The sequence below is a fragment of the Mycetomoellerius zeteki genome, unplaced genomic scaffold, assembly GCF_001594055.1.
Source record: "Mycetomoellerius zeteki isolate Tzet28-1 unplaced genomic scaffold, Tzet1.0 scaffold198, whole genome shotgun sequence".
Lineage (NCBI taxonomy): Eukaryota > Metazoa > Arthropoda > Insecta > Hymenoptera > Formicidae > Mycetomoellerius > Mycetomoellerius zeteki.
In genome coordinates this window covers 501125-515786 of record NW_017256936.1, presented here as the reverse complement: position 1 = coordinate 515786, position 14662 = coordinate 501125, and the positions used below count along the sequence as shown (strand labels likewise).

General features: G+C 40.9%; 1 protein-coding gene across 2 annotated transcripts in view; it reads right to left on the bottom strand.

Moving 5' to 3' along the window:
• LOC108722153 (Krueppel-like factor 5) overlaps nucleotides 1–9550 on the bottom strand; it is a 54080-nt gene extending 44530 nt beyond the window's left edge. For both annotated transcript variants that reach the window (XM_018447109.1, XM_018447110.1), the window contains exon 1: nucleotides 8197–9550. In XM_018447109.1, coding sequence (XP_018302611.1) covers nucleotides 8197–8616 — 420 coding nt within the window. In that variant the 5' untranslated portion in view covers nucleotides 8617–9550. The remainder of the gene's footprint in view (nucleotides 1–8196) is intronic.
• Between the last annotated feature and the right edge of the window lie 5112 nt (nucleotides 9551–14662).

The window sequence follows — 14662 nt, the reverse complement described above, 5'->3', positions numbered from 1 at the left end:
GTTGCGTTAGCCTATCTGCAATGTCAGTATAGAATTCCGATAGACTAACACAACCAAAAATTAACTGCTGCAACCAATTAAAAATGCTATGCCATATTTTACCATCTAATTTGCTGCAGCAGCCAATCTTTTTTTTCAGTGTAGAATTGTACCTTTATTCCGCTCATTTCGTCAATTATATTACACAAAAGCTGCAACCGAGAACTTTTCCTTATATTCGTCCACGATGAAATCTTATTAAAATTAAGGCAGGGCTATCCGGGCTACCCCCGAGAACACGCCGGTAATCGTTGGGCGCGCTCGTACTTTTCACGCTTCGCGACGCGCGTCATATCTGTTTCCTGGCGATCGTAAGCGAGCAGTGTACACGACTGTTAACTACCGAAACGCTTTAATAATACAAAAGCTTGACAGAGAATCGGTGGCGATTTCGCATAATGAAGCGCGACCATTATCATATGACGTGATTCGGATCTTCGATAAACTCCACGCGCACGGCATAATAATCGATAAAAATGTAAAAATCACGATTCGATTGCAAAATATCCAAGAAAGAAAAAAAGAAAAAAAATTAATAAAAACATGCCATTCATAATTACAACGTCGTTCACATGATTTTGTCCACCGACGAGCGATATAGAATCGCATATCGATTAAGTTGATATTTTTCAATTAATTCCATGTCTTTTTGTCATCGATTAAATTTATTATTTAACCGACTAAGAGCCATTTCGACAAACTCCGATTAACTAGTCGACGATCAGATTTGGAATTGACCAATCACATTTATCACTTCGCTCAACGACAGATGTGATTGGTCGATTCCAATGGATCAAATCATCGATTAAAGTTAATCGGAGTTGATCGAAATAACTCTAAGGATGTGATTCATTTGACGCTCATAACATTCACAAGCATTATTTGTCCTCGTTTAACATTCGATAATAAACAAGGATGAAATAGTTGTGAGCGTCAAGTGAACACACCCTAAAAAAGGAAGCTAATACGATCGTCATGTATAAATATGGTATACAATTTTGTAACAATTTCTGATAATGAAAAACATTTCCGTGGTTATAATATCGAATTTTATAATACCAGAGAACAATTGATAGAATTCGCCATTACCGGCAAGTTAATTTTAGAACGAATATACGTACATGACTCGGTACATGATTTTCATACACATAGAATTTATCGACAATGCACTACATGATAGGGCGTGCGCCTTTACGCACAGTTTCTGTACGAACGTACAAATCTACCATGGCGATCCGTGAACAATAACTCTTCCTCCACTCTCGGCATTTAATGGCCGGCCATCTATTTATCGTGGAGGAAGAGGAAGCGGCTGATGGGTAGATAGGTCGAGCGTTTTGTAACTAATTTCGCGAGTAAATTGTCCGTAACATTGGTTTGGTGCACTCGGACTAAACTAACGATAGCTAACCGGGGGCTGGAACTGTGTCGGCGTGCCAACGCGTGAATCCTGTATTGTACTCCGATCAGGATTTCGAACCGATGGATAATTTCAGTCGCAAGATTTCAATGTAAATATACGAAAAATGATCTCTGTAGTATGATTAGCAATTAAAACTGAATTTCTAAATACATTAAATTAAAATAATTTCAAATCTTCGATGATATTTGACGTAAATTAAAAAATATTTGATTTTATTCAACTTTTATCACGAACGTTCATGACACGTTTATGTTACGATTAATCACCATTTATTATACGAATAAATAAAACATTTAGAAATTGACGATATTTTCTTAATGATAACAATATGAATTATCCTTTCCGTGCTTCAATCTTTGCAAATGGCATCTCGGTCGATATCTGGAGGAAGGAATGGCAATTTCTACAAAACCGCGATTACTATTACTATTACGTGGACGCTGTGAGCTACTTGATGATTATCGGAGAAAACAAAGTAACGTAAAAGGGAAAATTGCAACTGCTGCATACTTATGGAAATGTACAATGTACTCGAGCGTAAATAATAGGGACACGGTAGCAAATAACGATATTTGCGGGCGTTTAATGCATACGACGTTTTGCGCACGTTCCGCATATTTTTACGTTCGTTTAGAATTTAGAATAATTTATCGACGTAAACAATTCTTTAAGCTAGCTCCAACGATATCCTATAATATTGCGAGAAAGAGAGGAGAAAAAGGAAAGAAATGCGTATGAAAAGAGCGGAAAAATTGTACAAATTCTATGGCCACGATTCAAGATAATATTGACGTTTTACTTATCGATGAAACAATTTCTGAGCACAATAATTTGTAATGTATTTAAAAAAATTATAAAACGTTTTTAAAATATTATTTCTATTTTCTACAATACTATAAATTAATATACTTTGCGTTATATAACAACTGTAATAGCGTAATTAATCCTCATACCTCATCCTCTTTCAAAGAGTTAACTGTTATGTACTCTCGGAAATAACAACAATAAAAAAGGATGGAAAGAATGTAACGGAGAAAAAAAGCTCTTTTTGCGCAAATCCCATTGTTGAAGCACATGATCCGACCGCAATCGACCCCAAGTGAGTGCAAGTATAGAACGTAAGTAACTGCACGCCCACAACGTTCGCGATTCGACGTGAGTCACTGGCTACAGGCTGGATAATATGACGACGGGTCGAAGAGTTCTTCGGAATCATAGAAAACATCGGGAAAGGGTCAATTACATCGGTACAGCCTAACTCTTTACATTCGTGTCGATCTGAACTGTCGTTCTGTTCTATATTCCCATCGTACGTAAAAATATTTTTATCAAAATGCAAAAATAGTTTGTAAAAAACTTGAGAACGTACTCTCTAAATTTTTTTAAGTGAATCTCACTGCAAAAGAGTGAATCTTTCTCTAAAAAAATAAAAATTCTGCTATTTTTTTTCAAGAGTGGCAGAATTTTCATTCTTTTGGAGTGAGATTTTATTCCAACGAATTTAAAGGGTAATAATGCACGGTGAAAGAAATTAAGCGATAGAACTAATACGAAAGTCGTGCAAGTAATAATTTTATTATGAAGCAATATATCCGGAAGTACTATATCTGTAATACGAGAAGATTGTAATAAAGCAATCCTTGCGAGTCACAACGTCTCGTTATAAGATAAAGAATTTGCCGCCAGCCAGTAGAAATAAGCGAAGCGACACGAACAATATTAGCGTCGTATTTTCGGTTAGGTCATCATCTCCGCTCGATGTTAATCGCGTTTCTGCCTTTCCTCCTCGCCGCCCCTGTTTGTATTTGTACAGCGACTGCAATAATCGGCGATGGAACGGTAATCGTACGCAGTTTTGAAACGAAGGGCGGTGAACCGTGGAAATGGTTCGTCCGGTGGTGGTTGGGATGTCCTTTCTGGCTCGAGCAGCACAATAATCGTGGATTTCCGTCCGCTTATTATCTTACACGCGTCACAATGCGTTTAGATTGCGTCGGGGGTATCGGCTAATTACCGGTCGCGATTTAGTCGAGCGTCCCCGCCTGCCGACGACGGCGTGAGACCGAGATGTGTATATCATGCTGAATTTCTCATATTGAAGAAAATTATTATTAAAAATTGTAAGAAAAGTAAGCAAGAACATACTAATATATGAATATGACAAACGCAAATGTTGTGCGATACTATATTCAGAATATACACTACACTGAAAAAAATGCATGTAATTTTACATGGAAATTACATGTTCGTGACTGGAAAATTGCCTAAATATGATTGGAAATTTACAATTTCCAGTAAATTTCCAAGCATATTTATGTAATTTAGATAATTTTCCAGTCATATACATGTAATTTCCATGTAAAATTACATGCATTTTTTTCAGTGTAGAAAGAACAATTTTGCTGAAGTATCTGAAAATTTAAATACTCTCTAAATTCTTTAGAGTGGAATCTTAACAAAATTATGGAATTTTAACAAAATTATTTTCAGATCTTTCTATTCTCGGAAACTTTTAGAGTGAATTTTCACTCTAAAGAGTAAAAATTGAGCTAATCTTGAAAAAGAGTGGTTCAATTTTCAATCTTTAAGAGTGACATTTTAATCTTCAGAGTGAAAATTCACTCTAAAAGTTTCCGAGAATAGAAAAATCTAAAAATAATTATGTTAAACGATCAAAATAATTATGTAAATCCGAGCATGAGCAGCAATGCTGCAAAAAGTTATAACATTCTTGAGCATTCTACACAATTATTTTGATAGTCTAACAAAATGATTTTCAGATCTCTATTCTGGCTAAATTTTTAGATGCTTCAACGAAATTTTTTCCGTATTATATTCACAACATTCGTAATGAATAATATTTTTTCACAATGTCGCTTGACATCTTCGAGTATAAATGTGATATCCAAAGTGTGTGTGTATCATGGCTTACTTTTTATTTAATATAACTTTGTTAATTGCGTTTTCCTCTCGGCGTCTAATTTACATCATTAAGACAATTTAAGATTGGAGAATTGTAAAAAAGTGAGATGAGATCTCCTTCGACATTTTTACATATGGACCGCTTGTTACGAATATAACCGAATCATTACTGGATACTTTATCATTTGACTGAATTTTCCGATATTTTGTGTAGGATTGTTTGTTGTTTTGCATTGAAAATGACCCGATCGGTGTCGAAACGTTTGTATGTATGTAAGAAAGTTTATTAAATATTCTTTATGTTATAACTGGGTTCGTAGCCCTTTCTTTTAACTATTAATATTTTTTAATCCTTATTTCAGGTCTTTCAAATGTAATTTGATTAATTATATTATTTAGTTAATATATTATAATAATATATTATCTAATAAATTATTTAATAATGCTGCATATTCTTCGAAAAAATCAATCAACCTTTTTAATTGTAACAAAATATTGAAATAATATATTACATACATAAAAAGATTATAATTACATTACACGATAAAAAAAAGTACAGGACAGAAGTAAAGTTTTAGATGAATTATCAAAAATTCCATTCACTATCGGATAAAATTAATTCCTTTAGACGAACTCACAGTTTCGAGAGGAAGTGTAATACTTTCGCATGATTTTACGGGACTCAGAAATGTCAATGCCTTTCGTAAATAAAAAAGTTTCATTAAGTATTTGCTTCGCGATTGTTGCAACGTCCAATCGTTTCTCTCTATCCTCTCTTTAAGTTTCAAACACTATCGATATTTGACGGCGAATCGTGGTTATACACGTCAAAACACGGTATCCAGGAGTCGATAACGGTATCAAAAAACCGGTTTCCGATTGAAGTAAATAGGTGCTCGTTGTGCAAAATTCGTAGACCGGCTTTTCGTCTCGGCAGGGAGACTGAAACGTCGCGCGTGCCTTTTCTCTTTTGATAACATCGCGAGCAGAAAACTTTCCATACTTGATTGATCGATTTCGATCTCAGTAATCAATTTATAATTCGCGTAAAATCATTTATGTATAAAAAAAAATGAGAAGAGCTGCATACAGGAGGCATAGTACATCTCGGTTTCTTCTGAGATATTTTACAAGAACTAATATCGCGAGAACAAATTCGATACCAAGGCGCTTTCGCAAATTGCATCAAGACGATAAGAACATATACAGCGTCTTTCCAAATTGTCTTTCCAAATGGATATCTTTTTCGTTTATTATTCAATAGATATAAATGATTAAGAAGTGGAAAAGCGCAATAAAGAAAGACGTTCCTCGACATTTTCATTGAAAAAAATTGCCTTCAAACTAAAAAAGAAACTGCAATAAGAACAACCGTGTATACGTGCTTCTAGAACACCCTGTATATACGGCCAACAGATTCATTAACGAAATAGCGGTCTTTACGAAAATCCTGAAGCCTTAACGACAAGCGAAACGGCCTTCGTAATGTGAAAAGTACACGCTCTCGTTCGTGGCGTGAGAGATCGCACGGACGTAGGCACGCACGCACGCACTCACTCATACGTGTGCCACATAGATAACTTCCTTCGTAAGGTAGAAGAGAGGCGTACGACGCGTGTGCCAGACGGACGGCGCGGTATCAAAGGATATTTACCCTGTCAACAGCGTGGCTTTACGTGGCGGAGACGCCGCTACGTCTATAAGGGGAGAACATATAGTACTCACTCGTACCGAGATAATAGTAATGGGTATTATTACTCCGCTCTATTATTTTACGATGTAGCGCTTCCCGGGAATTGATACATTATCGTGGAGTGTTGCGCGCCGAGTCGAGTCGCGCCGGGCCGAAACGAGTCGTGCGATTGACGAGTGATTAACAACGTAAATAATCATCATTTTTCCGAGATCCACTATCTACCACTCGAATCGATATATCGCCGATGTAAATCACAACGACGCGCTAATGGGAAATCGATAACGGGCTAGGAATAAAAATGAATCGCATTAATCATGGTACTTGAGTTAAATTTCAAATGTAATGAGCAGAGTTAAGTATCGATTCCGAACGGATTAGTCCTACCGAGTTTTCTTTTTTTTTTTCAAGGCGTACCCGATAATCAATATATCCGGAGAAAAATTAACAGCTGTAACATTATTACGCCTAGTTGAAAACCTATAATCTCAGTTTTGCGATTAAAAACTGCCTTAGTCAGCTAAGTGACACGTGTACGATCGCGTAGATATTTAGATCAATTGTAAAAAGAAAAAGCGAGAATTGAACGGCTCTCTCAAGTCGCTTACTAAGCAAGGTTCGATAGGTATTACTGCTTAATTAAACCAACATTTGCGTCATGGATGTTGCATACCAAATTAAGTTACGCTTAATTAACTGAAGATTCGATTTGTCTTGTGCCAGGAATACAAAAGTCGTGACAAATAGACTCTATTGTAATTTTCTCGACTAAATTACTAATCGCTACTAATGGATTCATTCGATTTCTTTTGATCGAGACTCAGATCTTTCTTCCTATGCATTATTTAATTCTAAAAGCAACGAGGGGGAAAACTCACTCTTATTTAAAAAACAATAATACAATATACGGACAATGACAGCGTTAACACGGCGCGGTAATTGGTGCGCAATTTATACAATAGTCTAATAATATTCACATAATATATATATTAAAATTGTACAATGACTGTCGATACCAACTTATTTGGACGTTTCGGTTTTTTTCAAACCATCTTCGGCAAATCATTATCGTAGATTTATTGACAATAGTTGGAAGATGTTGAAATTATGTTCCATGTGAGACCGAGGATGAGTGTCTCCCTATTGTCTGGTTGGGAATTACCCAATTTTTGTCTCTTTGCTGCTTAGCCAAATGATTAACCTCCTTCTCCATAGATCACAAATCACTCTTATTTGTTTACTTATGTGTCAACAGCTTTGAGTTATTCGTTTTTTAATCAATTCCGTGCACGATGTGATTTCAAAACTTCTAAATTTATTTCATATTAATTATACAATATACACACGCATTATCGAATTAATAAAAATATTATATTAATATGTGTGTTTTCGTTCACGCAATATGGCAATTTTGCATATCAGTATCAAAGAGATGAACATATATCTTTCAGACGTTTATTTTTACCAACATACTGAAATTAATATCAATCTTAATGTAATTTAGTCTTTATCTTTTTCTTAGAACTAGAAGAAGATAAAAGATAAGTTAAATCAAGATTAAAGCTAACCTACGTTGACAGAGATGGGCAAAAGAGTTTACTCGTACGATCGCAAAGTACAACTTAACGTATAAGAGAAGAGTAAATTGTAACACGGGATCTACAATAGAAGTCGTAGCGATAGAAAATTAAGTCGTAGAAAATTAACCAATCGCTCTAAATTTCTTGCAGTGAAATCTCATTTAAGAAAGTGAAAATACAACCATTCACTTATGGAAACAAGTGACAATTTTCACTCTTTTTAGAGTGATTTTCACTTTAAAGAAGTGAAATCTTATTTTTTTGAAGTGAGATTTCATTCTTTTGAAGTGAAAATGCACTCTAAAAAGAGTGAAAATTGTCGCTCTTTTTCAAGAAGTGAAATATTTTCACTTGTTTTCACTCTCTTAGAGTAAGATTTCACTGCAAGAAATTTAGAATGATCACAGTCGAATATGAGAAGAATAATCGATTATGATTGGTAAATTTTCTTACGACTTAAGATCCTACGACCTTCTATTGTAGACCCCGTATAAGAGTTTCGACAAGATTTCGAATTCCAAGATTATTCGACTACTTACCTGCATCTGAAGCCACGAGTAGTCGATGTAGGCGGTGGTGGTGGCGGTGACAGCTCCGGTGATCCCGGTGGACACCGTCGACGAGATCTGCTGCCAGCTGTCCTGTGCGTTGCATCCGAGTACCGTCGCGAGGGGTCCGTCGGGCTGGGCCCGATCGGGCACTATCTGATCGGCGGCGTACTGACCGGCGTAGGACGGCTGGATCGTCGGCGGCTGGACGCCGACGGCGGACGGTAAACCGGGCAGAGACGCCGGATGAGGGTGCTGCGTAACCCCCGTGGTGGCCGCGGCACCGGCGGGCAGACAGCACACGCTCGCGTCCATCCGTGGCGGCGGAGAGTCGTAAAAGCGTAGCTGCTCCGGCTCCGGCTCCGGCTCCCGTGTCGTCGTCCTGCCGAGGGTTAATCCTCGCGGCACCATCCAACCCACGACCGTTGCCGCTCGCGCCGTGATATTCACCGGCCGACGGCTGAGAGGATCGATTCGCGGATCCTCGGATCCCTTCTCCGACTATTTAGATCCTTCGTCGTTCTCTTCAGGTCGATCGAGGTAGAAGACGACAGCGCGGTACTATAACCATCTTTCGCGGAGGCGCACCTGGTGCAGCGAAGAATCTGCGGACGTTCTCGAAGGTTGTTCTCCGAGGATTAATTTTCCAAGTACCATCCAATCTGTGGTTCGTTCCTTCCCACTGGCTCTCGGAGCAATGTCGACGGACCAATTCTCTCGATCAGATTCTTCCTTTTAGATTCTGGATCCGCCCTTTCTTCGGATGGACCGTGATAAAAAACGGAACATCACTGTCTCGCGCACGGCTGGCTTTCACGCAATGTCACTTCGATTCGCGATATCCGATGATACTTGGCGATCACGACAGTCACGTACATCGGAACCGCGTTGACGTCCCGCGCGTCGAATCCAAGGAATTCCGTGCGCGAAACACTATCCCGCACCAGGCTGCCGAGTGCTCGTCGAATGTCGTTGCGAGCATCGCGTCCTGCAAAAAATAGACGCGTTCACTATTAGTCCAAGTTATTTTTCCTCGATAGAAAGAGTACTCCGATCGGCGACGTCGTCGTTGCCGTCGTCGCCGACGCCGCCAACGCGCCGCTTTCGGGAGGCACTAATGCGAGCAGAGAGAAGCATTCGACTCCGATTTCGAAATTAAACCACGAGTCACCGACGATACTCTCCGGGTTCTCGCGGGAACGCGTTTCCCAAACGGAGACATCGGATAAGTTCGAAACTAGTTTGATCCGTTCGGATACTCGCTCCGTTCACTGTGCGACGTTCACGTGGAAGATCGATAATCGAATTCTTCCGTCAGGAAAATGTTCCTTCTGCAAGAAATCGGCATCGTCGATCGATGGGGCGCTCCTTTACCCGATATTTTTTTTTGTTTTTCCTGCGAACGGTCACCCGTCGACAAAACACTTTCGTCAGCTTAGCCGGCACTCGCGACAAATCTCGAACGTACGGTTTCCAGCGTAATTAAATTTTCGCGAGATACGAGGCGAGAGGAGGCGGCTCCAGCAGGATTCGGGAAGGATAAAACGCGCGCGCGTTCGCGAACGATCGAAGTACGTCGATCGTGGTCGACCGCCACAAGATCCGTGAAATGATGTTTCTCGACGGTGACAGCGCGCACTCCCGTTAACGCGTTGACGCGCGCGCGTGCTCGCCACGAAGGACCACGAGGATGAGGGCGGAGAGAGAGAAAGGGTGGGAGAGAGCGAGAGAGAGAGAGAAAGAGAGAGAGGACTTATGAGAAGGCGAGGGTGGTGGTGGTGGTATCGGTGGTGGTGGTGGTGGTGGTGGTGGTGGCGATGGTGGTGGTGGAAAGGATGATGATACGGTGGCGAGGGTGACGGATGAAACTGGCGCGCACAACTCTTGAACTGCGCTCGCGTACCGTCCGCGCTGCGCACGCGCATGCGTGGATGCGTGTCGTCAAGGCAACGGTTCCAGAGTAACTGCTTATAGCGAACGCAGCCCTCCGCGGCGAGTGTGTCGCTTCTCTCTGTCTCTCTCCCCCGTTCATTCCCGATCTCGCGCGCCTGGCTCACGCCCCGGGCGCGACCGATTCGAGCGGTCTAGGCGGCCATCGAGCGCACGCCCCCGTCCTGACACCGCGAGAGCGCGTCTCACTCCCTCTCTCTCTCTCTCTCTCTCTCTCGGAGACTCCGTCTCTCTTCTTTAAGCACGCCGCGCCGCGCCGGTCGCTTGTCTTATCCCCCCCCCTCTCTCGCTCTCTCTCTCTCTCTTTCTCCGCTCGCGTCGAGAATTCATCCGCGTATATACACACACTTTCCCCCTCCCGCATAATGTCCTACCCTCCTCACTCACCTTCGGTCTCCTACGATTTCTGCCGTCTCGATCGAGCGAGCGTTCCGCAGATCATCGCGTCCTTCTTCCGCACGAACACAACGCGAGGCGAACGCCGCCCGCGCGTCTCGACGGCGCGCGATTATCGACGTGAGCTATCGAGGGTCTCCTACCTCCGCCGACTTTGGCACACTTCTCTCAACGTTCCCCTGTCCTCCTGATTTCTCCCCGCTCTGCCGCTTTCGCGGCCCTGCCGTCTCGCGATTACTTTCTTCCATCGCGTCGAGCGAATCATCCCTCAAACACACCACCGTTTAAAGCCCGCCGTAACGGGGTCGACGAGGTCGCGACGAATTTTGAATTCGTAGGAGAACGAATCGCGACACGCGCGTCACGTCACGTGACTGACGTCACGCGCGCGACTCACCCTGCCGGCGCGAAATAACGACCGGTTTGAAAATGGCGTAATAATTAATTTTAAAACAATACCACATGATGTAACTAACCGTCGCAAACGCCTTGACACGTAAAGCTGCACCAGTTTCAAGCGTACTCGAGGCGTCACACCCTGTGTGCCTATAGATCTCACAAATGTTGGTTAAAACATTCAAGATTGTATCCTTATTTTTATTTATTTGACATCGCGTAGCTGTGTTTATCTTAATTTCATGCATTTCTTGCAAAATAACTGCGATGCTAAACCATTAGGCAGAGTTCTGCAGGATCACGATTGGTGCATAATTTTGTGTTTTGAGCTATTTATTATGCCATTATAAAGTAATACATATAACAAGTTCGATCACGCACCTAACTTTCTCCCGCAATGAAATTGGAAGGCTGTACTGGAAATTTTTGTGTGGACAAATTTATCGTATATGCTGTTTTCAACGTTTGAAACGAAAGGATTCGCAAGCAATTAAGAACGCGAGAAAGAGTTAATCCAGTTAAAAGATACCGATAAGCATTTTGATATTTTCATTACGATACGCGTTTTAATCCTCGCGTTTTTCTTTTTTTTTCGTATGTTTTCTTACGTGTGCTCGTTTCAGTTTAACTTTGATCTCGGTTTAATTTAATTTTTATCCTTTTTTAATTCTACACTGAAAATAGTTAATTGAATCTGAAATTAAACGAACATATTTTAACAAATGTTAAAATAAACAAACAAATTTTGTGCATATATTCTGATTATGGTAATAGGATACATTTGGTTGCATGAATTCTAATGAAAATACTTTTGATTGAAAAATAGCAGATTATTTAATTATGATAACCAGAAAATCTGTTTAGTCCTATCAATATTTCTTTAACCGGTTTACATGTCACGTTAATCCAATCATGCTCTTTTTCTCTTGTAAACATAATAACCTGCTTATAGATATTATTACTGCATATGCACTAATGAAACTCTAACCGGTATCATATCTACATGTTTTGGTTGTACGTGCTCCAAAACATTTGATTATAATAATTAAAAATTCTGTTTACTTACATCAAAGTTTACTAAACATATTTCGTTAATTTCACCACGATTTTTTTTCATATAAGAATTAAAGAAGAAGATAATGTAAATTAAATCTAGAAATTTTTAAAGTAAATCAACATTGATAGAAATAACCATTAATTAGAACGTTACGTTACAAACGCACGTTAATCTTTTTAGCTTTACCACAGATGTAACAATGAGCTTCATCGACAACTATTGTGACAACGATAATGATGAACACATGGACGTAGCCAAGGGGGGAGGGGGCAGAAGATCAACAATAAAATAAACAAAACAAGTGTAATAATAATCTATATCATTCGATATAGATTAGATTATATATCCTCCCCCATCCCCTGGAGTTCAAAAGTCTCAACTCTAATTCAGCCCCTCCCTTAAACAAAGTCCTGGTTACACCTAAGGGTGAGCATATCGATTATTAAATCTGAAAATGAGTCTTGTGATAAATCTGTGCCTACGATGACGGCGGGGGATGTCGAGAGATCGAATTAACGAAGTTACCGAGCGTTAATCGTATTCCACAAATCGCCGCGACTCGATTAGCCCAGAATGCGACGCGCTTCTCGCGATATATCCGCGCGCGTCCATAACGCGATCGCATAATACACGGGAGAAGCGGACGCTCTCTCTCTCTCTCTCTCTCTCTCTCTCTCCCTCTCCCCATCCCCCGCCCGGCCGCCAGCGCGCCTCTCCTCTCCTCTCCTCGCCTCTCCCTCTTCCTCGCGACCGCGACGAGGCAGAAAGGTCCCCTTTCTCTTTAGATTGTGAAACGATTTTCTATCGCGGTGCTTTAGCTCCGCGCGGCGCGGATTTATTATATATGCAATGGGTTACGCAAATTACGACAAAGTGCAAATATTTCACATGACCTGCACCTGCGTGACTCCCCTTTCTACACGTGATCGTTTAACCAGGCACGTGAATCGTGACGCGCGCGACGTTGTGTATAGACACGTATATATACGTGCAACGCTCGAAATTCCGACGAGTTTCCTGGGATCCAGAAGTAATCCCTCCGAAATATACGCAATACGGCGCGAATTACATTCCTTACGCCCGCCGACCGAGGGAGACGTTTTCTGGGAACCGGATTACTTTGAGAGAGATAATGAGCGCGAGTAACTTACCGAGTTTCGGAAATCCTTTTCTCCTCTGCCGTCTCTCGTGGAAGACAGCTGTGCGATATCATCAAACCACGACGTGATCGCAAAAGCTCGCAAATTTGCTTTCCAAGTTTGAGATTAACTTGTAAAGACGATAAAGAAACCATACGACTCGCGATATACGCTTGTGACTAACAATGAACGCTTAATATCTCCGTTTTTCCTTAGTTTACTATAATTACTTCACGGTACGTCGTTGGCAAAGTAATGGAATAATTATGAGGCAGATAGTCATGTACACGTGAATATAGAGTTTGCGGGAGAAAATTAAATTACCGCAATTTAGAGAAATTAATGCGAAAGGCTATTTACTTATAGACGGAGAGAATGACAAGTTTGCGTGATAAAACGCAATGACAGCGATACGTGTCATCGAGTTCAGGATTAAAAATGACCCGGCCGAAGCCCAGGTAAAACAGAATCATAATTAAGTCATAATGATATCATAGGATGTCATCATGATGTCACTTGATACTTGAAAATGAACTTATAAGTGACAAATAAGGTCATAATGATCCCAAGCGGAACAAGTCACGACAATATCAAAATGATATTAAAATGAATCGGAAATGACTTTTAATGATCATTTTGGAGTCATTTTGACATCATTTTAATATCAAGCAATTACTTGTTCCGCTTGAGATTATTGATATTGTCTCTATGATATTATGACTTCCCATACAGCACAGAATTTGCAGCAATATCGCTGCAAAATCTCCGCAATATTGCTGCAACTTTTGTGCAATTTTATGCCGTAGGGGTTGTGTTCTATTTGAGGGGAACCTCGCGGGAGAGACACTCGGAACAATACGGGACGGCAAGCGCGCGCAAGCGAATGACGAGCACGGCTGACCGGTGAGAATTTAGCCGCGAGACGCAGAGATACCGCTCGCGCGCCGCTCCCCCCACCCACGTCCCCCGCGGAAGCGACGCGACTTATGAATGGGAGTAGTACTCGCCCATTGGTCGCGCCCGATAGCCAATGGCGGTCGACTCGCATTCGCAACCGCGGCGCGCGCGGGCAAGTAAAGCGAAACGATCGTGTAATAAGTGTATGTGCATACTCTTACGTATGTAGGTATGTACGTCGAGAATACTGCGAGCGACGACGAGAAGATCGAGAAGAGATACCGAAGTAAATCAACCGGATCCTATTAATACCGTGCCGTGCTACTGACTTTTCTGGAAAAATTATTAATCGTGCGAAATCGCTTTAAATCGTAATTCAAACTCCGAGACCTTTAAACGGCTGAGAAACGCGGAGCGCTTATATTATGGCTTATATTATTGCCTCGCTGTTTATCTATATTTTATCTTATAATTACGTAAATAAATAATTACTATCGTCGCGTTTTTTTTTTATCGTAAGACCCTCGCCAAAGCGAGGATTTCACACGAGTCGCTTATCGTGCAGGAATCGAATAGATAACGTCGAGAACAAAATGTTGGTTGCGCATGAAAAGGCGCGAAA